Here is a 26,308-nt window from a genome sequence, read left to right as displayed (position 1 = left end):
GGGAGGTCGGGGCTGCAGTAAGCTATGATTGCACCACTGCACTCCAGCCTCAGCAACAGGGTGAAACCCTGTCTCAAAAATAAATAAATAAATAAAATAGAAAGAAAGAAATTGAGAGGGGCTGGGGTCACTGGGGAGGGAGTGATTCGTTCTGATCTAAGGATCTGGGGGGGCTTCCTGGAGGAGGAGCATCCATGATGGCTCTGCAACACCAGGAGTGACTGTGACCATCCTGGGCTTCAGGGCACAGTTCACCTTCCCAGTCCCCAGTGAGGCAAGTCCTACCCTTAGTCCCACTGTACAGATGAGAAAACTGAAGATCAGAAAGCTGAAGTGATGTGTCCAGGGTCTTGTGAGAGGGGCCTGAGCCCATTCCCAAGGTCCTGGCAGGGATCGGTCCCAAGACCCACCGTCCCCAGGCCAAGGAGGCAAGGAAAGACCCCCGCTCCAACAGCCTCAACCCAGGAGGCCCAGACCTTCCTCCAGCCTGGCGTCCCCGATGCCCAGTTTCACTTCCTGAAACACAGGCCTATTTTGGATCCTGCTGACTTCCTTTCTCACCCGTGGCCGTTCAGGCTCCGAGGACTGGGCAACCGTAGGATGGATCTGGTGCCCCTGGGCCTTTCCCAACCCGCTCTTACACCACCCTGGAGTGGGTGGAACTGCCAGGGCTGCCACCACCTTCTCCCGGCCTGGCCCACCATGGCCTCTCAGGGAGGGTACCAACCGCAGGGGGCCTGGCAGGGCCCCTGCCACATGCCAGCTCAGAGGTCCTGCTCCCAGCCCATGCCAGCCTGAGCCGGACAGAGCAGGAGTCTTGGGCTGGGGTTCAAACCCCAGCCCCACAGCGTCTTGGCCTTGTGACCTCGTGCAAATTGTTTTCCTCCATGAACCTCAGTTTCGTTCTCTGTGACAGGAGATTAGGGTGACCTCCCACCTAGAATTGTTAGGAAAACCACTCAGGTTCAGCACGTCATTACCAAGCATCTACCATGCTCCAGGCCTGTTTTGGGCATGGGCCACTCGAAGAACCTTGTCCTCAGGAAGCTGAAATCCTAATGGGGGAGACAGCTGGGAATAAACACTATGAATAAGTTCATTAAATGGTACGTTAGAAAGTGACGCACATTTTGGAGAAAATGGAGAGGAGAATGGCATGTGTGTGTGACGGGAGGAGATGTGGGGCCATGTTAGACGGGGTGGGGAGGCCTCCTGGGAAGGTGGCGTCTGACAACAGGAAGGAGAAGATGGAGCCAGCCCCACAGACATCTGAGGAAGGGCACTCCAGACCGGGGGCCCGGCATGTGCAGACGCCTGGAGGCAGGAATGCCAAGAAGTTGTGAGTGTGCAGCAGCAAGGGGTTGGACGAGAGCCTTGGGGACACATGGCCAGAATGGGTGGGGCGGCCAGAGCATGAGGCCCTCGAGGGCCAGACTCAGGACTTTCTTCTGAGTGAGGTGGGGAGCCACAGGGGCTTTGGAGTAGGGGAGGGGTGCAACCTGACTCTTGTTTCAGCTGTTTCCCTCTGACTGCGTTATGAAGGGTGGGCGGTAGGGCCAGGTTGGAGGTCAGGTGCAGGGAGAGGTGCTGGGGGTTTCAGCAATGGGGCAGTGAGACGTGGTCGGATTCTGGTTATATTTTGAAGGTGGAGCCAAAGGGATTTGCTGATGGATCAGATGTAAGGGGTGAGAGAAAAGGGCCAGGGGCAGAGATGACTCCAGGGCTTTTGGCCTGACCCTCCCAAGTCTCCTGACTCCCATTCCACGCTCCTGCAGTCCAGTCAGTCCCCAGTAGCCAGAGGGGTCTCTTGAGAACCCAAGCCAGATGGTGTCTAGACCTTTCCAATCCAGTGGCTCCCCATGGCTGTGGTCTGGAGTCGACACTCCTTGCTTGGCCTGGCCCCAGCCCACCTTCCCAGCCGCTCTTAAGCCCACTGGCCTCAGCTCATACTGTGTGCCAGCCTCAGGGCCTTTCCATGTGCTACGCTGGGTTCCAGTCTGTTCCTCACCCACTTGGTGGCCCTGGAGATGACACATCTTTTGGGGCACCCTCAGTTTCTCTGTGTGTAAAAGGATAAGTTTAGACCTCTTGAGCCCTAAAGAGAGTCCTTAGGTTTGCACACTTTGGGAATTACAATCCATGGAGAAGCTGCCCTTCTTTGCCCTTCTCTTGCCTGGTGAGACCTTGGGCAAGGTGCTTCATGTTCCCCGCTCTCTGCAGTCTTATCCACTTTCTGGGGTCTCTCTCAGGTACTTATGGCTGGAAAAGGAGAGATGTGTTCCTGAGATCATGTTTCTGGACGAGGGTAAAGATTCAGACAGGCTGGGGGCGGTGGCTCATGCTTGTAATCCCAGCTACTCGGGAGGCTGAGGCGGGTGGATCACCTGACGTCAGGAGTTCAACACCAGCCTGGCCAACACGGTGAAACCCCACCTCTACTAAATACAAAAAAATTAGCTGGACGTTGTGGCACATACCTGTAATCCCAGCTACTTGGGAGGCTGAAACAGGAGAATCGCTTGAACCTGGGAGGCAGAGGTTTCAGTGAGCTGAGATTGCACTCCAGCCTGGGCAATAAGAGTGAAACTCCATCTCAAAACAAAAACAAAAACAAAAGATTCAGACAGACCTGGGTGGGCTGGGGAAGTTCCCTGCCCTGCCCTGAGCCTCAGTTTCCTCACTTGTAGCATGGGGCTCGTGATCACTGAGCAGTCTGGTGACCACAAAGTAGGATGCCTGGTCCACTCAGTCATTCAACAAGCCTCCACTGAGTGCCTGTCAGTGGGCAGGGCCTGGGCTGGGTGCTGTATACAGTGGGGACGAAAGATTCAGCCTTGCTGTCACGGAGCTGGCCCCTACAGGCACCAGGCAAATGATGTGATTGACTAACAGGGCACATCTCAGGCCTGGTTTCCTCCGGAGACAGGGCTGTACCTGCACTTCCCACCAATGCCTTCTGCCCAAGCTCTCCCCCGCCTGTCAGCCCCAGCCCAGGACCTCTCTCCAGGACTCCACTTTCCAGGGCTGACTCAACTCTGTCCTCACCCTTTGGTTCCTGGGCTCTTCAGAGCAAGTGACCCCAAGAGCAGGCTCTGGGCATGAGACCTGTTTCTGCAAGTCAGAGCCTGTGGGACTTACACAAGGCACTGGCCTTAGCCTTGGTTTTCACACTTGTGAAGTGGGAGAATAATAGAACCTGCTTTTTTTTTTTTTTTTTTTTTTTTTTGACGGAGTCTCGTTCTGTCACCCCGGCTAGAGTGCACTGGCGTGATTTTGGCTCACTGTAACCTCCGCCTCCTGGGTTCAAGCAATTCTCCTATCTCAGCCTCCCAAGTAGCTGGGATTACAAGTGCCCGCCACCATGTCCAACTAATTTTTGTAGTTTTAGTGGAGAAGGGGTTTCTCTACATTGGCCAAACTGTTCTTAACTCCTGACCTCAAGTGATCTGCCCACCTCGACCTCCCAAAGTGCTGGAATTACAGGTGTGAGCCACCATGCCCGGCCTTGAGCCTGTTTTTTTATAGGGCACTTATGAGGATTTAGTGGGTTGTGGAGTAGCAGTGGGCTCAAGGAACAGTCGCTGTGATCTTTGAAGCCTTTCTCTGACTTTTTCTCCAGTAGCCCTGAGGGCACGAAGCTGGGAGCTGATACTTCTTACTCCAGAGCCTTGGTACAGAGAGAGGACTTAGTCACTCCCCTTGTTCCTGGCCAGGTGAGCTCTAGAGTTCATATTTATTAGAAACTGTCTCAGACCTTCCCTGCTCTGGGTGCTTTGTTCTATTGACGAGTTAACTCAGAATTCCCCCAGTTCACAGATGAGGGAACTGAGGCACAGAGAGGTTAAAAGCACCCGAGCAAGGTCACACAGCTGGCGAGTGGCAGAGCCAGGGTTCTAACCCAGGCCGCCTGCCACCATCCTGCTACCCAAACTCTTAGAGCACTTCTGCCAACATTATCCACTCCCACGGGTTGCCCTGTGGTGTGATCCATCATCTGAAGCCTCAGGGTCATCCAGGGTCAAGGCCAGGAATCCTCTGCCTCAGCCTAGCAGGAGAAAGGTATCAGAGTTCAAAAACTACAGATTCCCAGCCAAGCGTGGTGGTTCCTGCCTGTGATCGCAGATACTCAGGAGACCAAAGCGGGAGGATCGCTTGAGCTCAGGAGTTCAAGACCAGCCTGGGCAACATAGCAAGACCCTGTCTCTACAAAAAAATTTAAAAAATTAGCCAGGCATGGTGGTGCATGCCTATAGTCCCAGCTACTTGGGAGGCTGAGGCGAGAGGATAGCTTGAACCTGGAAGTTGGAGGTTGCAGTGAACTGCGATCACACCACCCTGGGCAACAGAGCAAGAAACTATCCATTTATTTTATTTTATTTTATTTATTATTATTATTATTATTTTTGAGACGGAGTCTCGCTCTGTCACCCAGGCTGGAATGCAGTGGTGCAATCTCGGCTCACTGCAAGCTCTGCCTCCCAGGTTCACTCCATTCTCCTGCCTCAGCCTCCCCAGTAGCTGGGACTACAGGCACCCGCCACCGGGCCCAGCTAATTTTTTAATATTTTTAGTAGAGATGGGGTTTCACCGTGTTAGCCAGGATGGTCTCGATCTCCTGATCCACCTGCCTCGGCCTCCCAAAGTGTCAGGATTACAGGCGTGAGCCACCAGTCTAGCCGAAACCATCAATTTAAAGAGAAAAAAGAATTACAGATTTCTATTGTCCCCACCTTGCTGTTGACTGGCTGAGAACACCCTAGGCTGATCCTTGCCCTCTGTGTCTCTTCCTGCCTTTGTCAGATGGAGAGAAGAAAACCCTTCCAGCTTCGTCACCCCTGGGTCCTACCTCAGCCCTGTCCTGTGCCTGCCATGTGAGCCTTCCTCCAGCCAGCATCCCTCTGGGGCTGTTTTCCTTGTCTGGCAAATGGAGCTGACACTACCTGCCCTTGTAAAGCCCTAGGCTGGCTGGGAGAGCACCCAAGAGAGTGCAGACGTGGGTGTGCACTGCAAACAAAAAGCCTCTCGGGGCTCCCCTTGTCTCCCAGCCCACCTACTGAAGGCAGGGCCTCTCACCACCTCAGCTCCCAGGGAAGGGTGGAGCCCCTCAGGTCCTCAGCGGCCTCCCCTCTCCCTCCCCACCAGGTCTGCTCTGCATGGGTGCCTGGAGGGAGGAGCTTCTGTGAGCAGAGACAGCCCTGTACTGGCCCCAAAGAATGGGGAGGTCGTCTGCCCATCTTCAACAGCTGAGCATCTCCTGTGTGCCAGGCCCTGTGCTGGGTGTCAGGGACACTGCAGGGACCAAGACAGATCCAGTCTCTGACCTCAGAATTCACAGCTAGGGGTGCGGTGGACAGTTCTCAACCCAGGAACGACATAAATGTGAAATGCAGGGGTGGTTAAGTATTACAAAGGAGGGACATAGGATTCTGTGAGAGTGCGTCCTGGAGGAGGGTTCTGGGGAGGTGTTCGGGAGGTGATGATGGAGCTGAGTGCTGTTAAGGATGAGTTGGAGTTAATGAGGTGAATTTGGCCGGGCGCAGTGGCTCATGCCTGTGATCCCAGCACTTTGGGAGTTGAAGCGGGCCGATCACTTGAGCTCAGGAGTTCGTGACCAGACTGGCCAACAAGTGAAACCCCGTCTCTACTAAAAATACAAAAATTAGCCAGGCGAGGTGGTGGGCGCCTGTAGTCCCAGCTATCCGGGAGGCTGAGGCAGGAGAATCAGTTGAACCCGGGAGGCAGAGGTTGCAGTGAGTCAAGATTACACCACTGCACTCCAGCCTGGGCGACAGAGCAAGACTCCATCTCAAAAAAAAAAAAAAAAAAAAAAAAAAAAAGTGAATTTGTAGTAAGCGAGAGAAGGGCTTGTGCAAAGGTCCTGGGGTGGGAAGGAGCTGGAAATTTCCAGGAAGCAAAGGAAAGTCAGTGTGTCTGAACTGCCCAGTGACGGCCAGGGAGGCGAGCACGGGTCAGACCTCACTGGACTGCTTGTGGATTTCACAGAACCAAGAGAGAAGAATCTCAAAACCATCCAAACTCCTCATGGCACAGATGGGGAAACCGAGGCCCAGTTGGGTAAGGGACATGGCCAAAGTCAGAGAAAGTCAGGGACGGACCCAGGGCTAGGACCCAGGCTTCCTAACTTCTGCCCAGGTCATTTTTTGCATCTGAGGAGTGGCCTGAGAAGAGGCGGAGAAAAGCAACCCGACTTAGCGCCTGCAGTGCGGTCGGAGTGCTGCGTGCATCTGCACATGCACACGCTTCACCTCTGGGCCCCTGGGCCTGAGACAAAGGCCTTGCCCTAGGAATCCCTTCTAAAGAGAGAGGAAAGGGAACCTGCAGAGGTGGTCTGATGCAGCCTCCTGCCACTGTCTCAAGGCCTCACCCCACTGTCGCCTTTGAAATGCTCTGTGGCCAATAGGAATTATAATCCCCATTTCGTGGATGAGCAAACCGAGGGAGGGAGAAAATGAGGCAGTGACCCCAAGTCCCACGGGATCTGTCAGTCAAAGCTGTCTTGACTCCTAGCTTAGTGCTCTTTCCTAGGTCAAGCACAGCCCAGGTTTTAGCCATCTGGCAGGGCAGAAGTCCCTCCTGCTGTCTAACTGAAATCTCTCTTGCTTTCATATCTTGGCTTCTTGTTTGGCTTGCTGAAGATATGGAGAAGCTCTGTGTTCCACCTCATGGTCCCTGACTATCCATCTTGAAGGGGACTGAGCTGGGGGTAGGAGACTCAGGGACTTCCCCTACTACACCACCACAAATCTGAACCCAGGGTGTGAGTTTGCTGGGGTGGGGTGGGGAGGGTGGCAGGCCATTTGCCAGTGAGCCTTTCCTCTGAGGGAAGGTTCTGGGAAACCTCTATAAGAATTCCCCAGGGGAGAAGCCCTTCTGGATCACCCCAAGGACACACTCTCCCTGGGATGCAGCTGCCCAGGGGCTGAGCTCACGGCCAGTGGCTGGCAGAACTCAAGGCCTCAGATCCACCCCCATGGCTACAGGCAGCCTTGCGTCTCCTGCCTGTACGACTTGCTTGTCAGAAACCACTCAACAAAATCCAATTTATAGAGCCAATATGAAAATGGGGGGAAAGTTCCTCTAAACAAAAACCACCTTTTTTTCAAGTCAGGGAGGAGGAAGGCCCAACATCTGGGCTTCCAGAGGAGCAGGCCCCATGTAGGAGTTCAGTCCAGCCTGAACCTAGTATTTAATTGGCATCTTTCTCCGGAGAGAACCACAGCTCTCTAAAGACAAGGCTCAGTGTGTCTGGTATTTCCTGAGAAATCTAAGGTTATAGAGATGCTGGTGGCAATTTATTGGGGGTCTACTATGTGCTGGGCACTGTGCTAAGTGCTTTTTTTTTTTTTTGAAATGGAGTCTCGCTCTGTTGCCTAGGCGCTGGAGTAAAGTGGATCTTAGCTCACTGCACCCTGCGCCTCCTGGGTTCAAGCGATTCTCCTGCCTCAGCCTCCCAAGTAGCTGGGATTACAGGTGCCCACCTCCATGCCTGGCTAATTTTTGTATTTTTAGTAGAGATGGGGTTTCACCACGTTGGCCAGGCTGGTCTCGAACTCCTGGCCTCAAGTGATCTTCCCACATAAGCCTCCCAAAGTGCTGGGATTACAGACGTTAGCCGCCTTCCCCGGCCTATGCTAAGTGCTTTTATGTGGACCACTTCACTTACACCCTGACAACAACCCCATAAAGGAGGTGCTGTTATTGTCAACACCTTACAGATGAGGACATTGAAACTCAGAGGGGCTAAGTCATTCAGTCAAGGTCACACAGCTGGTGAGAGCAGGCACAAGACTCAAATGCAGGCAGTCTGGCTCCAGAGCCCTCACTCTTAACGTTTTGGGCCTGAAGCAGTGGGATGTAGAGAGGAGGGCACTAGGGGACAGAAGGCTGGACTGAGGGCCTAGATCTGCCGTCGCGTGCCTGGATGAGTCTGTCCCTTTCTGGGCCTCAGTTTCCCCATTCCTAAAATGGACCAGATGACCTCAAACTGTTTCCTAGGCCAGCTTTGGCATTCTCTCCCTTTCAGGGAGGGTTGAAGTGCTATGATTAGCACATGAAAGGCTCTGAGAAGTCCTGCAGTAAAGAAACCCCAGTGAGTGGTTAACTGGAAAAGGTGACCAGCAAAAATCATTACCTAATGGTTTGCAAGGATTTCGGGAATATGAACCTGGCTCTTTGTCAGGGAAGAAGGTATCCAGGTGGAAGAGAATAGCCACATCAGGTAGTCACTGCATGAAGGAGACCAGCCGGGGAGCCTGAGGTGTCAGGAGAGAAGAGACACCTTATCCTGCCCAGCGGTCAAGGGAAGCATGGCAGACGGAGTGACAATCAGATGGGATCTTGAAGGATGAGTAGGAGTTTTTCAGGAAGAGAATTGGTGGGGAAGGGCAGTCCCAGGGATTGAGGGGAACAGCATATACAGATGATCCCCAACTTAACGAGGGACCAACCCACAATTTTTCAACTTCACGACGGTGCCAAAGTGATATGCATTCAGTATACTCCTTGACTACAAAGGGGTTACATCCAGGTAAACCCACTGTTAGAATAAGTTGGAAATGCGGTAAGTTAAAAGCGTATTTTTGCTGAGTGCTGTGGCTCACGCTTGTAATCCCGGCACTTTGGGAAGCCAAGGTGGGTGGATCGCTTGGGCCCAGAAACTTGAGACCAGCCTGGGCCATATGGCAAAACCCTATCTCTACAAAAAGTACAAAAATTAGCCAGGCATGATGGCACACACCTGTGGTCCCAGCTACTTGGGAGGCTGAGGAAGGAGGATCGCTTGAGCCCAGGAGGTGGAGGCTATAGTGAGCCGTGATCTCACCACTGCACTTCAGCCTGGGCAACAGAGTGAGACTCTACCTCAGAAAACAAAACAAAACAAACAAACAAACAAACTCAGACTTTTGACTTACTTACAATGATATATATTTTTTGAGACAGAGTCTTGCTCTGTTGCCCAGGCTGGAGTGCAGTGGTGCGATCTCGGCTCACTGCAAGCTCTGCCTCCCGGGTTCACACCATTCTCGTGCCTGAGCCTCCTGAGTAGCTGGGACTACAGGTGCTCACCACCATGCCCAGCTAATTTTTTGTACTTTTTTATTAGAGACGGAGTTTCACCATGTTAGCCAGGATGGTCTTGATCTCCTGACCTCGTGATCCGCCCGCCTCGGCCTCCCAAAGTGCTGGGATTACAGGTGTGAGCCACCACGCCCGGCCTACAATGATGTTTTCAACATACAATGTGTTTATCAGGACTTAACCACATTGTAAGTCGGGGAGCATCTGAACATAGTCTGAACATAGTCTTGCTGTTCAGGGGAATGGAAGGTTCAGTGTGGCTGGTACAGGGAGAAGTAGAGGCTGGAATAAGATGGTGAAAGGCCTTGAATGCCACACCAAGGAGTCTGAACTTTATTCTGGTGTACCAGAGGGGAAAACCTAGAGGCCAGGAGTGCAGAGAGGAGGCTGGTACAGCCATGTGGGCCAGACCAGAGGGGGTCTGACTGCACTGAACAAACGGTACACCCGTCAGGGCTCATGGGGTTGCAGGAAATCCAGCACTGAGAGACCTAAGTGGAGATGAAAAGGGCCTTTAGGTGTGGTTGAATCCAGGGCCTCAAAGGGTGTTGTCAGAAATCTTTTTTTTTGAGATGGAGTCTTGCTCTGTCACCCAGCCTGGAGTACAATGGCATGATCTCGGCTCACTGCAACCACTGCCTCCCAAGTTCAAGTGATTCTCCTGCCTCAGCCTCCTGGGTGGCTGGGATTACAGGCAGGCACCACCATGCCTGGCTAATTTTTGTATTTTGGGTAGAGACGGGGTTTCGCCATGTTGGCCAGGCTGGTCTCGAACTCCTGACTTCAAGTGATCCGCCTGCCTCAGCCTCCCAAAGTGCTGGGATTACAGGCGTGAGCCACCACGCCCGGCTGGTGTTCTCAGAAATCTGGTCACAATCACGGTGGTTGGGGCACGGGATGCTTTCAGTGGCCTAGTCGTTCAATGCTTTCAGTGGTCAGGTCAGTCCGGCTCCAGCAACATGTTCTGAACATGAAGGAGGCGGTTTCTCAAAGGGATTTCAGGATGCTGTTACCAGGAGAAGAAAATTGCTATGCAGGTAAAAGCAGCAGCCCATCTTGGTGGATGGCGAGTGCTGCGGACTTGAGAGGAGGACGGGCACTTTTCCAGCCCAGGCTCCCGGCAGTTCTGAGGCTGAGGCATGTAACTGAGGGCTGGTGTGGTCAGGGCAGGCTTCACGGAGGAAATGGCCTGGAAGGAAGACCTGAGCAATTAGGTAGGGTCTGGGTAGACAGAGTGAGCATTGCAGGAGAAGGGGCCAAGAGAACAGAGGGGCAGAGGTGAGAATGAGCTGTAAGTGTTTGGCTGCCCGTGACATGCCAGGTCCAGAGGGCTGGTGGAGGGAGGGGAGGCTGAAGCTAGATGTTAGAGGTTCTCGAAGGCCAAGCACCCTCTGGCCTAACTAGCAGGCCTCTTACAATATATAGGTCAGGGGGAAACAGTGGCTTTATTGCTCAGCAGCCTCCCATGGCTACCCATGTCCCACCAGGGAGGCCCAAGGCTTAGCCAAGCATTCAAAGCCCCAGCCTGCCCACTGCCTGCTTCTAGGGCCCTGGTGCTCTCCCAGGTGGGTGTGCCCACCGCAGTCCAAACAGATCGCTCCCTTTTCCCTCCAAACCTCCACTCAGCTGCTTCTCTGGCCTAAAACACACTCTCCCTTTGGTATCTCCATCCACCTGCTGGAGGCTGGTTAAAGGTTTCAGCCTTAAGGAAGCCTCCCATGGAAAGGGCCTACTCTCAGTTTTCAACTCCCAGAGCTCTTACATTTTATTTTGATTTATTTATTTATTTTGAGATGGGATCTTACTCTGTCACCCAGGCTGAAATGCAGTGGCCACTGAAAGCACCCCACGCCCCCCGGACCACTATGATTGTGACCAGATTTCTGACAACCACAGCTCACTGCAGCCTCCAACTTCTGGGCTCGAGCAATCTTCCTGCCTCAGCCTCCTGAGTAGCTGGAACTCCAGGCACACACCACCACACCCCATGAATTTTTAAAATTTTCTGTAGAGACGGGATCTCACTATGTTGCCCAGGCTGGTCTCAATCTCCTGGCCTAAAGCAATCCTCCTACCTGGAGCCCCCCAAAGCACTGAGATTATAGGTGTGAGCCACCGGGTCTAGCCAAGAGCTTTTTTTGTAGTGTGTGTGGTTTTTTTTTTTTTTTTGAGACAGGGTCTCATTCTGTCGCCTAGACTGGAGTGCATTGGCATGATCTCAGCTCACTGCAACCTCCGCTTCCCAGGCTCAAGCGATTCTCCTGCCTCAGCCTCCCGAGTAACTGGGATTACAGGCATGTACCACCACACTCGGCTAATTTTTGTATTTTTAGTAGAGATGGGGTTTCACCATGTTGGCCAGCCTGGTCTTAACTCCTGACCTCAAATGATCCTCCCATCTCGGCCTCCCAAAGTGTTGGGATTACAGGTGTGAGCCACTGCGCCTGGCCCGTTTGTTGTTGTTGTTGTTGTTTATGCCCGTTGGCCCAGCCAGCCTGAGTGGGGCGGGATGGCAGTAATGTGCCCCGGCTTTAGAGCCAGGCAAATCTGGGTGCAAACCCTCCTCCTGCCCCTACTAGCTGTGCGACCTCAGCACGTTTAAGCCCTGTATGAGGCCTACATGTGGTCATAGGTACGAAGTTCTTGGTGCATAGCAGGCCCTCATGCAGCTCTCATCATTTTGGTTGTTTGAATTATGTCTACTTTAACCCTCTGTGAGCTCAGGCCAGGCAGGAACCACATTTGTTTTTTTTCTGCCTGCACTGCCTGGCACACAGAAGGGGACGGACTTGTAAGGGCTGACCTATCAATTTTCCTGGGCTGGGCAGACCCAGGCTCCCCTCCCCTCCCTGCCTGGGTGAGGTTGGGGTAGGCCCAAGGGCCCTACACCTGCTCCCTGAGACTGACCCAGCAGGCTGCTGGGTGCCAGCATCCAGCATCAATAAATTACTGGCGAGTTCAGGTGACGGGACAGATCCAGTGTCAGCTTCCTTTGTGTCCTGCAGGGAAACTCAGGCCCTGGGATCCCCCTCCACACACCTCCCCCAACAAGGGCTCCATCAAAATGAGAGTTGTCCACCTACTGTGTGCCAGGCCTCACCTAGGCACTTTGCACTGTATTTCATCAACACTTTGCAAAGATTCTGCAAAGCAGGCACTAACTCCATTTTACAGATGAGGAAACTGAGGCATAAGGAAGGGAAGTGACTTGCCAAAGACAAAATGAATATAAGCAAAAAGGCCCCTGCTTCTCCAATTCAGCAGAAATCTTCCTGGATCTCATTGCAGTGTATAGTCAAAACACACACACACACACACACACTCAGGGATTTTCATTCATTCATTTGTTCAGTTAACACATATGGGACACCTACTACGTGCCAAGCACTGTTCTGGATGTTGGACATACTGCAGTGAACAGAACAGAGCCCTGCCCTCTAGGAATGTACATTCCAGTAGGTGAGATGAACAGAGACAGGAAACAAATACATATGTATTATAAAGGAAGGTGGCACTGAGTCTATGAGGATGAACCAAGTAAGGAAAGGGAATGGAGGGCCACTGGGGGACTTTTAAGAAAGGCAGTCAAGGAAGGCTCCTCAGGGGAGGTGACATTTGAATGAAATCCCTCGACAAGTTAGTGACCTTATCTCTTTATGCTTTAGTTTCTGGAAAAAAGGGGATGCTGGACTCGAGGGGGTCTCAAACTCTGTGAGGTGCACAGAATTTTTTTCCCACTCATTCGTAATTCCACAGGCAGCGTGGCATGGGCCTCTGCAGGACTGGAGACACTTTTCTCCTCCCCTCCACTTCGTCCAGTGCTCCATCCTCCGGTCCAAAGGATCCTTAGGGCACTTAGGGTGGGGCTTCTTGAAGGTGCTCATCTGGGCTCCCCGCTCCCCTGCCGTGTGTTCTCATAGTAACTTTTTTTTTTTGAGACAGAGTCTCACTTTGTCGCTCAGGCTGGAGTGAAGTGGTATGATCTCGGATCACTACAACCTCCGCCCCCCAGGTTCAAGCAATTCTCCTGCCTCAGCCTCCGGAGTAGCGGGGATTACAGGTGCCTACCACCACACCCGGCTAATTTTTGTATTTTTAGTAGAGAGGGGGTTTCGTCATGTAAGCCAGGCTGGTCTCGAACTCCTGACCTCAGGTGATCCACCCACCTTGGCCTCTCAAAATGTTGGGATTACAGGCGTGAGCCACCACACCCAGCCTCATGGCAACTTTTTGTTTTTAATTCTAAACCCATTTGTCATGATTTTTTTTTTTTTTTTTTGAGACAGTCTCACTTTGTCTCCCAGGCTGGAGTACAGTGGCACAATCATAGCTCACTGTAGCCTCTACCGCCTGGGCTCAGGCAGTCCTTCCACCTCAGCCTCCCAAGTAGCTGGGACTACAGGTGCACACCACGACCGCCGGCTAATTTTTTTGTACTTTTTTGTAGACACAAGGTTTGGACATTTTGTCCAGGCTGGTCTTGAATTCCTGGGTTCAAGCAATCCACCCGCCTTGGTCTCCCAAAGTGCTGGGATTATAGGCGTGAGCCACTGTGCCTGGTCTGTCATGATCTTTTTAAAGTCAGCTAGTTCCTGAACTTCACGGGTCAGCTCCCTCTTGTTTATTACTATATTCCCAACACCAAGCATGGCGGCTGACATACAGAAGATGCCCAAACAAGCATCTGGATGATGGATGGGCATAATGACAATAGGAGCTAGCATTTGTTGAGTGCTTATTCTCACGACAGCCCTGTGAGTTAGGGATAATTGTTAATATTCCCATTTTATCGGCATTGAACACTGAGGCTTAGAGAGATTAGGGGACTCAGTCACTCAACAGCAGAGCCCGTTAGGAGAAGCACAATAAATGCTGATGGATGGACTGATTATGGAAGAAGCATAGTAGCATGGTGGCAAATGCTGTAGACTTCAGTCTAGCACCTGCTTTTTGAGGATAAGCCCATTCATTCATTCATTTGGTTGGTTGCTTATTTATCCATTTATTCAATAATGATTAAGCCTCAGCTCCTGTGCTGGGCACAGGTCGACACAGGTAATGAGGCCATCATGATTTGCTGTGGTCAGAGCTGGGAGGTGGAAAGCCCAAGGCTCTGTGTGTGAGTGACCAGAGAAAGCCCCTGATCCAACCTGAGAGGTCAGGAGGCCTTTCTAGAGAGGTGGGCACGGAGCAGCGGCTCAGCATGGCTGGCAGACTGCAAGGGGATGCTATGGAATAGGGGGATGGCAGGGGGTGGCACAAACCCTTGATGGAAGGGGCACCAGCACCCAGTGATGGAAACTACCTCTCCCCAAGGCTCTGGGGCCTCTCTGTTCTTCCTAGCCCTTGGGTGGACAGGCCTCTGTGGGAGCCTGAGTCACTCTGCCCCACCCCAGGCCTGGAACTTCCTGTGGGCACAGTCAGGGCCACCTCACTGTCGAGTTGCAGGCATTCCCACTCATCTGGGCCCAGGGTCAGAGCTCAGTGAAAGGCAAGTGATCCAGGCCAAATCAGGCAAAGGCCAGGTGCCTAGTTCTGTCCTGCGGCCCTGAGCCTCTTTTCTCCTGTGGGACTCAGTTTGCCCATCTATCAGAGGCACGGTTTGCACTGTATACTCTGAGAACACTTCATCACCAAGCTCTTGTGACCCAGGGCGTTACTATCCATATTCGGAGTAAGCCCTGGGGGCTTAGACTCACTGCGCTTCCACTCCAGTATCCCTTGGACACCTGGACTAAGTGTTAAAAAAAATAAAAATAAAAAATCCAGAGGCCGGGTATGGTGGCTCACACCTGTAATCCCAGCACTTTGGGAGGCCGAGGCGGGAGAATCACTTGAGCCCAGGAGTTTGAGACCAGCCTGGGCAACAAAGAGAGACCCTGTCTCTACAAAAAATAATTTTAAAAAAATAGCTGGGTGTGGTGGTGCATGCCTGTGGTCCCAGCTACTGAGGAGGCTGAGGTGGGAGGATTGCTTGAGCCTGGGAGGTAGAGACTCCAGTGAGCTGCAATTGCACCACTGCACTCAGCCTGGGAGACAGACCCTGTCTCAAAATTTTAAAAAATGCAGAGGATCTCCTGGCCTTTGATTCATGGGGCAGCCTACTTTGTCCTTTGGCAGGTGTCTGGAATGGGAATCAAAAAGGAGCAGCTGCCCCCTGGGACTGTGATTGCATACCCCCAGGAGCTGGGCATTGTGGGAGACTTACCCCCCTCCCCCACCCAGCATGCCCCTCCTAAAGGACCCCAGTGACACAGATAGGCCGAAGACCCAGGATCTGTTTCTGCAAAAGTGGGGATGGGCCGCAGTAGGCCGTTCTCACTCCTTGGCCGTTCTACTCTCCCAGGAGCCCTCAGGGCAAGAGGCTGGGACATGCCGGGTACAGTGAGCTGTCACACAGTGGGGGGAATTCCAGACCTCTGACCTACAAGACCACAGACCTCTGGACCCCTGCAGCTGTCCTCCGCTCCTCACTTCTTCTCTACCCCACAGTCTTGCTGGTTTAAAACTCGCCAGTAGCTCCCATAGCAGCTGGAATGCCATCCAAAGTATTTCCCAGGGTCTTCAAGACTCCTGCCCTCCAACCCCTCCTCCCTCACTTCAGTCTCACCACACTGGATGCCTTCCAGCTTCTAGAAAATGCCAATCTCCTTCCCACCTTGGGGCTTTTGCCTTTGCTCTTCCCTCTGCCTGGAATGCAGGACCAGCATGCCTTGGCACCTGTCATTTAAGTCACTGCTCAGATGCTACCTCCTTAGAGGGGCCTTCCCCGATCCCCCTAAGAAAAGCAGCCCCTTCTATGCATTATTCGCTATCACAGCTCCCTCTCTCCTTCGTGGCCCATTCCCTGGGCTGTTGTGATCAATAGCTGGTTTGTTCAATAGCCATCTTCCATACCCATTGGCGCACTCCCGTAGGGCAGGGACCTTGGGGATCCCATGACCATATCCCAAGCCCCTGCTGCACAATGGCTGCTAAACAAATGTTTATTGAATGAATGAAGCACAAAAAGTGTCAACAATGCCTGTCTTCCTCCTTGAATACTTCGAGGCCCCCCTGAGGGAGAAAATGGCACTTATTGGGCACCCGTCACAGGTCAGGCACTCTCATCCTGTTGAATCTCTACATCTGTGACATCCTGTCCCGTTATACAGATGATGAAGTAGGGGCTCAGTGACCTGCCTGAGGTCACTCAGCAAAGGTGGAATGATGGCTTCATTCCACCGGGAAGTAGCCAAGTGGGATCTGGGAGCATGAAGAATACCATGCCAAATAATCGTCAGGACTCACTTCCAAATCTGAGTCTACCCGAAGCCCATGTTCTTTTCATTATACTATACATTCTGCCGTGCCAGAACTCAGCCCAAGACTGACAACCAGGTTTTTAGCTTCTGAAAGGCAGGCAAAGACCCAGACTGGGTGGAGAGGTGGTCCGGCTTAGTGGTTATTGAAGTGGGTCCTGGAAATGGACGGAGAGACCAGGGCTCATACAAGGACCCCATCACCCAGGCACAGGGTATATTTGCCACAAGTTATCATTACCATCGCCAGGCTAGAGCATCTTTGCTCTCAGGAACTGTCTGCTGGAAGGATAACTGTCAAGGGACACATAGAAAAACTCAGGGTCTGAGCTTCTTGATAACAGAAGCCCCTGCGCCCCTGGGGCTGGCCTTTGGGTAGTGACTTCCCTGCTCTGAGTGGTCACCTCTTAAAAACGGGCATGCATACCAGCATAGATCCAAAAAGAGCTCTTGGGAAGATAAAGAGGAAAAATGACTGTGGAGTTGTTGGTGTATATAAAGTAACATGAAATGTAAATTATCTAAAAATAATCTCCCATGTGAAATGCAGAGAGAGGTTGGGACTTGGGAGACCTCAAGGGTTCTTTCAGCATTTATTGACACCTACTGTGTGCCAGGTGTTGTGCTAGGGCCTGTGCATATGAGGACGGGTCAGATATGGCCCTGAGCATCTGGAGCTCCCTTTCTATTGGGGGAAGTGAGCCAGGTATTTACAGAGTGGGGCTCTCTCTGAGCGCCGAAAGGGGAAGACTTTGTGTGTGATACGGCAGCAGGAGCCAGGTGTACATGAGCTGAAACCCACCCCTCCTTCCTGCATGACCTTGAGCAGGTCAGGCCACTTCTCCAAGCCCCAGGCCTTCATCTGTAAAATGGGGCCTTCCCCTCTGCCTCTCAGAGTTGCCAGGACATGTCGCGTAGTAGGTCCTGGGGTGGGGGACTTTGGGATGGGAGAAGCCAGTAGTTCCTAGGCAGGAAACGGTCCTGCACTAGCCAAAGTCTGGGCCTCAGGACTTGGATGGTGAATTGCCTGCAGGAGTGTCGTGGGGACATGGGGTGGATCCCAGGGGACAGCTGGGAGGGAAGTGCAGCAATTCCTCATGAACTGTTAAGGAAGTGGGGGATAGGGGTGCAGAAATCCTGGAAATTTGGCCTGTGCCTTTATTTATGTTGGAATTTCATTAAGGGGGAGGGGACCAGCTAGCTCTACCCAAGGTCAGATCTGCCCAGGTAGGAGGGGGGCGGTGGGGCCACCTGAGTTTACTCAGCAAGAGATTCCAGGTCAAGGCGCACCCGGGAAGGCAGGGTGTCTCAGGATGAGTTTGTGGATGTGTTGAGTGCTTTCTGAAGCAGAGGTGGGATTGGGCTGAGGCCACAGGAGACTTCCCAGAGGGCCCGGGCCTGTCTCAGAGCAGCGGAGCAGGCAAGCAGAGGCAAAGCTGGTCAAACTTCGGGGAATTCAGGGTGAGGCAAAAGGAGAGGAAGTTTGGGGGCCCCGAAGGGCGGCGATGTGGGGTTCCCCCAGGGGCACACTGCTCTTCTGGCTTCGGCCCACGGGAAAGAGGTCAAGCCAGTTGCGGGAGCGAGGGACGGGGAGCCTGCCCTACACCTCCCCGGCCGGGCTAAGTGGGGCGGGGCGGCCGGGAGGCCGGCTGCTGGGCCGGGGTCTGTGCCCTACTCCCCGCAGGACCGCCGCGTCCAGGAGGAGCTGGACCTGCGAAGCTCCGGGCCTGGCCCGGCCGGACGGAACGCGGTCCCTGGGCTGGGCACTACGCTCCTGCGGTTCCTGCCCTCTCGGCGGCTGCGGGCGCGGCTGCCCCCGCGCCCCCAGGGGCCGGGCCGGGCGGGGGCTGGGCCCGGCGGGCGGGCGCAGGAGGACGGGGGGGCGGGCGGCGGCGAAGGCTGCGCCGCTCTAACAGGTGGGATCCCGCGGCGTGGTGGAGGCGGGCGCGGGAGGAGGAGGAGGAGGAAGATCCGCGGCAGCGGGAGCCTGAGCAGGAGCAGGAGCAGGATGAGCCGCGCAAGCTGACAGCCACTGCTGCCGCCCGCGCCCAGGCTCGGTCTCGCTCCCCGCGCTCGGGGCCGCTCCCCGCCTCCCGCCTCCCCCGGCCGCCCGCGGGGCGGCCCGCCCCCTCTGCACCTCCGGGCCCGGAGCTGCCTCCATCGCTCCTGCATCCCGGCCGGGGGGAGGAGGAGGCGGAGCAGGAGGCGAGCCGGAGCCGCCGCCGCCAACGCCGCCGCCGCCGCCGCCGCCCGAGCAGGACAGAGCGCGCCGCAGCCCCGCGCGTCCGGCCGCCGCCCGCGCCCATCCAGCAGCCTCGCCGGAGCCACACCGCGGGACAGCTGCGGCCGCGGCGTGTCCCGGCCCGGCCCAGCCCAGCCCAGCTCAGTCCCGGCACCGGGCGGCCCGGCGGCCGGCCCGCCCCCGAGGGCGCCGGGCGCGGCGGGAGGATGCCGAAGCCGACGCTGCTGCTGCGCGGGGGCTGGGAGCGCGAGCGCAGCCCCGGGGACTCGGAGCTGGGCCGCCAGTTCCGGGACTGGTGCTTGCGCACCTACGGCGACTCGGCCAAAACCAAGACGGTGACACGCAGCAAATACCAGCGGATCGCCGAGGTCCTGCAGGGCGGCGGCGGGACCGGCGCGGGCAGCGGCCCCGCAGCCGGCGAGAAAGGCAAGTTCCAGTTCTGGGTGCGCTCCAAGGGCTTCCGCCTGGGCAGCGGCCGGGAACCCAAGATGGGCCAAGTGGTGTATGTGCCGGTCAAGACGGGCTCGGTGAGTGCGCGCGCGGCGGCCGCGGGCGGGTCCCGCGGCAGGGCTTGGGGCGGGCGGGCGGGGGCGGGGTGGGGGTGTGGATGTGTGTCCGAACGTGTGTCCCTGAGGTTGTCCGTGTGTCGGGCCCGCCGGAGGCGCACGCGTCCCTGCTCACCGGCCCTCCCCGGCTCGCCTGGGCAGCGCTCCGGGTTCGGGGCGTCCCTGCCCCCCTCCGCGCCGCTGCCCGGGCCGTGGCCGGGCCGGGCAGGCTGTCCCGGGCTGCTCACCCCAGCATGTTCCGTCCTCCCGTCCCCTCCCCCCGCCAGCAGGCGGCTGCTCTGGAGCCCGAGCCTCCCCCCCGCCCGCCCCGGGGCTGCCTGTCCCGGGCGCCTCGCGCTCCCGCCCCCGGGCCGGCTGGGCGGTGTGTGTGTGTGTGTGTGTGTGTGTGTGTGTGTGTGTGTGTCTGTGTGTGTGTGCGCGCGCTGAGGGTGGTGCCGCGGGGTAGGGGGGAGGGAGGCAGGGGCAGCCGCGGGACGGGGAGTCCGCCGGGCCTCCCAGCGCCAGGGGAAGGGGCCCGCCCGGGCACTGTCGCCCCGACCCCACCCGGGGCTAGCCCGGGGAGGGGCGGCCGGAGCCGCAGCCTGGCGCAGGAGCAGCCTCCCGCGGGTGGGTGGGGCGCCCCCTCAGCCCCCCGGGCCCCTCGCTCCCCCCTCCCCGGGACGGGGGCGGCCTGACCTATCCCTCCCCTCCCCTCCCCCGTCCCCCGGGCCGGCCCGGTCCGGGCGGGGTGGCGTGGGGGAGGGGGCGGGGAACCGCAGCCGCCTAAAGGGAGGAGGCGGGCGGCCGGGCGGGGGCGTCCCCTCTGGCCCGGGGCGCCCTGGAGAGGGCGTGCGGCGCGGGCCCCGCGGCTCCCCCGCCGGGACCTCATTGTTCTGCAGAGGGTGGGGGCTGGGGGGGTGGCCGCTCCCGGGGCGCTGCTGAGCTTTGAACTTTCCGTCGCCGAGACCCTCCATTAGTGCGTTCCGCCCCCGGCCCGGTCGGGCCGCGCCGGCCTCCCCCCGCCCTTCTTGCTCCCTCCCCGGCCGGAGCACGAGAGCCGGGCCGCCCCGCGCCGGCCTCCCTCCCTCCCCCGCTCCCCCGCTCCCCCCTCCGCGCTCCTCCCCCGGCCGGCCCGCCCGCCCCGCGCTCAGCCCCGTCCCCGGCCGGAGCGGGCTCTTCACACACAATTGATTCGGTCGTTACGAAAAGTGCACTTGTCCCCTCCCCCTCCCCCTCCGCGGCCGCCCGGGCCCGGCCCGCGGGGTGAGGGGGCCGCGAGGGAGGGAGGCGGGCCCGGGGAGCAGATCCGGAGGCGCCTCCCCCCGCGCCCAGGGGACGGGGCTGCAGGCCGCGGGGAGTGGGAGCCGCGAGCGCGGAGGGCGGGCGGCCCATCTGCGAGGAGCGCTGATAACCGCGCTGCGGCCGCCAGCAGCCCATCTGCGCCGCTGCCGCCTCCGGCCGGACCGGGAACAGGGGGCCGGGGCCGGGCCGAGGGACGCGCCGGGACCGGGTTCCCCGAGGGGGAAGCTGGGGCAGTGACCCAGCCCGCGCAAGGCTGGGATCCCCCCAGCCTAAATCCGCACTCTCGCTCAAACCCGGCGAGTCTGGGTCATTGTCCCCTCCCCCGATCGAGTCCAGGACCCCTCCCCCAGCCCAAATCAGTGCCCACTTTCCCAGATGGGGCGCATGGGTCAGCCCTCCCCACCCTGCCAGGTCGGTCCCCTCCTCGGTTCTCCCATCTTGGGTCACTGCGCCCCGCCGGAGTGCGGTTTTTCTGAGGTCAGTGACCCACGAGATGGTTGGCTGGGTCCTGCCTCCTACCCTAGGTCAGTGCCCTCTGCCATCAGGGCTTCCCGGGTAGGTGCCCCCCCCCATCCTGGTTACACCTCCCTGAAGAGCTGGAAGCCTTGGCCCAACCTTCTTAGTCTGAGGCAGGAGCCCTGAGTCCACCCTCTCCTGGAGTTGGGGGTTGACCCCCCCAAACCTGGCAGCAGGCTCACTGGCTTTCTGTGTAGCTCAACTTCTCCCTAGGGTGTGGGCATCTGGAGCAGTCGTCCACTCTTTATCCACACAGCTGTAGAGGCTGAGCACCCCCTCCCCCATCCAGGCCACATGCAGAAACTGGGTGTTAGGCCTGGACCCCAGGTCCTGCCGGCCCGGCTGCTGGCTTCAGACGCTCCCTGAGGCCCACGCTGACCCGCCCTGCCTGCCCCTGGCAGCGCGACCGTCCCCAGTCTCCACCCTGGCTCTCAGACCAATAATGAGCCCTCCCTGAGGGACCACCTGCCTGGGAGTCAGAGAAAGGGGACCCAGGCCTTCCAGTCCAGGCTGCCAGGAGATCGACAAACACAACAGACGTGCCCTCCCTCGACAGCCCGCCCCTCGGGCTCCCCACGCCCGCCTGCCTGGCCTGCTGGTCCCCAGAGAGCCCGTTAGTTACCTGCCACTCGCCCAGCCAGCTGGAGCCAGGCAGGAGATGCCACCCCCATCTCCAAGTTCCTTCCTGGGGCCCAGTTATTATTTTTATATTTCCATTTTCCTTTTCACTGATCCAAGAGGAACAAATCCTGCTGGGAATTCTGGGGCAGCCATTGGCCTCTTCCTGGGAGGGGCTGAATGGGACCTCCTTTGAAAGGTGCAAAGGACATCTCCTACGGTCCCTGGCCTACACACACACACAGACACACACACACACACACACACACACACACACACACACACACACACATCGTCGCCCCTGGTGTCAGTTGGGAGAGAGCCTGTAGTTTGGTCCTCGGTGGGTTTTTGTGAAGGTCATTGGGCCATAAACCTTTGTCCAAAGCATTTGTTTAGTACCCACGGGCCTTGTGCGGGCACTGGGGTGCTGGGGTAGGTGGGGCTCTGTGCCTGCTCCCAGGTCACCCAGATGTCAGGAGTGGTGGGCATAGCTGAGGACAGGATAAAAAAGCCCATGGGGGCTTCAAGAGAGAGCAGGTAGAAAGATTCCAAGGAAGAAGGGAGGTGGGAGTTGGGTCATCCAGCTGCGACAGGCCCCATATAGCCTCTGTCCCCAGGGTGGCCATGGTGTGTCACCTCTCTTCCCCATTGCTCTCTGGCTGCCCCCACCCTGGGCCTCCCTTCCTCCTCCCACAGCCATATGCGGTGCTGCGGTCGGGGCCCTCTCCTAGTCCCGGCCAGCCTCGGGTCGATGATCTGACACCACTTGTCCCGTCCCATCTGGCCCTGAGCTTTTCTGGGTGTGTGTGACAAAGGCTTAATCTGTCCGGACGGGCCCAGGGCAGAGAGAGGGCGAGGGGAATTACACTCCGCAGGGCCTCCTGCAGCTGGGGCCCGGGTGGGGGTGGGGCAGGGCGGGGGTCGAGGAGAAGCCTGGGCGTGGGGGGAGAGGCAAGTTGGCCTCCAGTTTGCAGGTTGTCACAGGAAGTAGAAGGTGGAAGCGGGGTATGGAGGGGAGGAGGGCGGAGTCCTCCACGGGCAGCTAGGGGTGCTGGTGGGGATAAGATCTCTTTATGACAAGAGCCAGCTGGGGGCCTCCTGGCCGGGCGAAGCCTGGTGAGGATTTATTATTTCTTACGTTTGGCCTGCTCTAGCCCCTGTGGGCTGCCGAGAGGGGGAAGCAAACCCGTTGGAGACAAGACCCTCCAATTCTGTTCTGGCATTGGCCACAAAGTAAAACAACCCCTTTCCTTTTCCTCTGGCATCTCGGAGTGGAGCCGTCCGCAGAGCCTGCGAGGGCCACAGGTTATGGCTGAGGTGGGTCTCTGGGCTGTCTGTCATTTCCTAGGATCAGAGAGCCCCAAGACTCTGTGGAGAGATAGAGGTGCTCAGCCCAACTGTACCATCTTCCAGATGGGAAAACTGAGGGCTAGAGAGAGGAAGTTTCCATTTGTCGGGAGCTAGGACTGGAACAGGGTTCTCTGTGCACCACTGTAGCTTCTCCGTGGACCTGCCACATGCCAGGAATCCCACCATTAGAGCCCCATTCCCCAAGGGAAACTTCGAGATTGCCAAACTCCACTCTCAACACCAGGCTTTTGCAAGCTGGACCCCAGGTGTTCCGCTACCCAAATTGACTAATGGTGGTCTTTTCTCAGTTTGCAACAACGTTCATTTAGTGGAAAGCCTTTTCAGTCCTAAGTCTTTCTCCCCAGAGCTTTTGTGTAAACCTTTGACACCTGCGGCCGCTGGTCTGGGCGGGAAATGGCCTCTGACTTAGCACCGTGTAATATGTGCTGTGACCTTTGGTTGAGTCCCTCAATATTTCCTAGTTTTCCCTGAATTATCAGTACACCAGCTGTTTCGGGGGTCACCTACTGCGTGCCTGTCACTGGGCTGAGGTGCTGATACGCATCAGCTTGTGGAATTCTCACAGCAGCCTAGAGGCCGGTGCTGTGATTACTGCTACTTTCACATGAGTAAACTGAGGCTTAGGGAGGTTCAGAACTTCCCCTAGTCCACATCAATGCCAGGGATCTTGCATACCTCTCCATTCTGACTTTGAAGGGTCTTGCAACCTGATCCAATTTGAAAGCATAAGTCCTTCATATCAAGCTTTCAGTCCATTACACTTTAGTCTGAATTAGTTTCAAAGCATCCCTCTGATCAAGATGTCTGTATTCACAGGCTTGTGCCTGAGGCAGGACTGGCACAGCACAAAGTCTGTGGGCTTTCCTAGGGCTCATGAAGATGGGTGGGGAGGAAGAGGACGCCTCTGTTGTCCTGGGCCCTGGGGGGCTTTGGGAAGAAGGTTGACAGTGATGCCTGGCACAGGCACCGTTTGCATTTTTCGTGAGTGGCAGAGCGTGCGTTTTTGTCAGTTACGCCTTGTGATTTGGGTGGCATAGTCCTGGGTAACTCTGGGGGGCTGCATTTCGGTGCCAGGGTGATGCAGACAGGTCAGGCTCTGCCTTCCTGGGGCCTCCCCTCTAAGTCCTGGGTCACTCTCTGCCTAGGGGTGGGGACACTGTGCACCCTTCTTCCTTGGGTAGGAGCTGGCAGGAAAACCCTCTCCTTTATGGCCCCTGCAGGCTGCTTTCCCGTCCCTGCATGTCTGGGAGGCTGGAAGGCCCATCTGGGACCTCGGAAATGCTGCTGGGAGGATTGGGGGGTGGGGAGCCTATGGCTGGGGCTGTCTGGGGACCAAGGTGGAGGGCCTCAGGCATACCTGGGCTTCTTCAAGCCAGATCTTAGCTCAGAGGTTGTGCGACTGAATCCTGCACGTGTGTGCTCACAGGCTAGAATATGCATGTGCATGTGTGTGTGTGTGTAAAAGTGCAACTGTGTGGGTGTGAGTGTGCTGTTCCTATCTATGTGCAGGCTGGAAATGCTTGTGTGAGTGTGTGTGTGTGGAGTGTGTGCAGGGCACAGGTGGAGAGGCTCCTCTGTGTGTTTGTTGGCATCTATGTGAGCACCTGGGCTGTGGGCCTTGGCAGCCGCGGGTGTGACTGTGTGTGCTTGCACTCATGTGAGATCCGGATCGGACTCACCCTGTCTGCCAGCCAGTGTGGTGCTGTCGGGGTGTCCTCCATCATCACCAAGTCACCCGAGCTGCAGCCCTGGCCCCTGCCATCCCTGGAGTCTCAGCAGCTGGCTGAAGCCAAGTGGTGGCCCTAAGAGGTGGTGCAATGCCCCTGTCCACATGACATGACCAGCCAAGGCATCTCCTTGTTCCAGCTTCCCACCACCACCCCCTACCTGCCTCTTGCTATGGTCCTATAACAAAGCCCAAAGCTAAGCATGGGGCGGAAAGGTCCTGGGAGAAAAGGCTCTGAACTTGAAGGGAGGGGGCCAGGGCCTATGGGGTCCTAACTCAACTGTTTAATTGCCACATGACCCCAGAGAGCCTGCCTCGCCTCTCTCAGTCTCAGTTTCCTTTTCTGGAAAATGGGCTCTAAAGCTCCATTTCTTGGCAAACTGGAAAAGGCTCTGCTGTCATTTGAGGATGGTGGCTAAGGAATGTGCTTGAGGCCACCCTGCTCACTCATGTCAAAGCCAGGCCTACCAGCCTGGGGACATGGTGAGACCCCGTCTCTATACAAAATTTTAAAAAACTTAGGCACGGTGGCACGCATCTGTGGTCCCAGCTTCTCAGGAGGCTGAGGCAGGAGGATCACTTGAGCTCAGGAGTTAGAGGCTGCAGTGAGCTGTGATCATGCCACTGCACTCCAGCCTGGGTGACAGAGGCAGACTCTGTCTCAAAAAAAAAAAAAAAAGGAGAACCAGGCTAGGCCTATGGGCCCCAAAGCAGGTAAAGGAGCAGCTGGAAGTTGGTGACAGCACCCACCAGGGCCAGTGGCTTATTAGAACAAGAACTCTTGAGTCCACTTTGATGTAGAGAATAGGTAAAGGGCCTGGGCTTTAATGCTACAGGGCCCTGGGTTCAAATCCCATCTCTGCCCTTTTATCAGTTTGGCCTTAATTGTCCTTCCTTCCTTCCTTCCTTCCTTCCTTCCTTCCTTCCTTCCTTCCTTCCTTCCTTCCTTCCTTCCTTCTTTCTTTCTTTCCTTCCTTCCTTCCTTCTTTCCTTTCTTCCTTCCTTCCTTTCTCTCTTTCTTTTTTGATGCAATATTGGCTTACTGCAACCTCCACCTCCCATGGCCTTAATTTTCTCATCAGTAAAATGGAGCTGTAATCATATTCCTCTTCTAGGACTGATGTGGAAATTAATGCTTTCATGCACGTAGGGCCCCCAAATGTAGCAAATCTTAGGAAATGTTAGCTGCTATGTGAGCTCACTGAGCCTCAGTATTCCTCATCTGGAAAATGGGGATGGTGATGAAGGATGTTGTGAATATTAAATGGCACAGTGGAGATGAGGCACCCAGCCAAGTCCCTGGCATAGAGTAGGTAGGCAGCAACTAGGAGTTCCCTAGAGGTTGTATCTGAGTCATTTCTGTGTCTTCAGCACTATCAGGGGCCTGAGAAATGTTGCACTGAATAGAACAGAGAAAGCTTTTTCTTTTCTTTTCGTCTTTTTATTTTTCTTTTCTTTCTTTTTTCTTTTTTTTTTTTTTGAGTCAGAGTCTCACTTTGTTGCCCAGGCTGGTCTTCAGCTCCTGAGCTCAAGTGATCCTCCTGCCTCAGCCTCCCACGCAGCTGGGCTTACAGGCGGTGGACACTGC

General features: G+C 56.1%; 1 protein-coding gene across 3 annotated transcripts in view; it reads left to right on the top strand.

Annotated features, from left to right (window-relative positions):
• The first annotated feature begins 18,633 nt into the window (after positions 1 to 18,633).
• Positions 18,634 to 26,308, top strand: part of NOL4L (nucleolar protein 4 like) — a 147,421-nt gene continuing 139,746 nt past the window's right edge. For all 3 annotated transcript variants that reach the window (XM_045362738.3, XM_045362739.3, XM_045362740.3), the window contains exon 1: positions 18,634 to 19,169. In XM_045362738.3, coding sequence (XP_045218673.2) covers positions 18,849 to 19,169 — 321 coding nt within the window. In that variant the 5' untranslated portion in view covers positions 18,634 to 18,848. The remainder of the gene's footprint in view (positions 19,170 to 26,308) is intronic.

The sequence above is a fragment of the Macaca fascicularis genome, chromosome 10 (genome assembly GCF_037993035.2).
Source record: "Macaca fascicularis isolate 582-1 chromosome 10, T2T-MFA8v1.1".
Classification (NCBI taxonomy): Eukaryota; Metazoa; Chordata; class Mammalia; order Primates; family Cercopithecidae; genus Macaca; species Macaca fascicularis.
The sequence above is the reverse complement of the archived record's forward strand: the minus strand, read 5'-3'. Positions and strand labels throughout refer to the sequence as shown.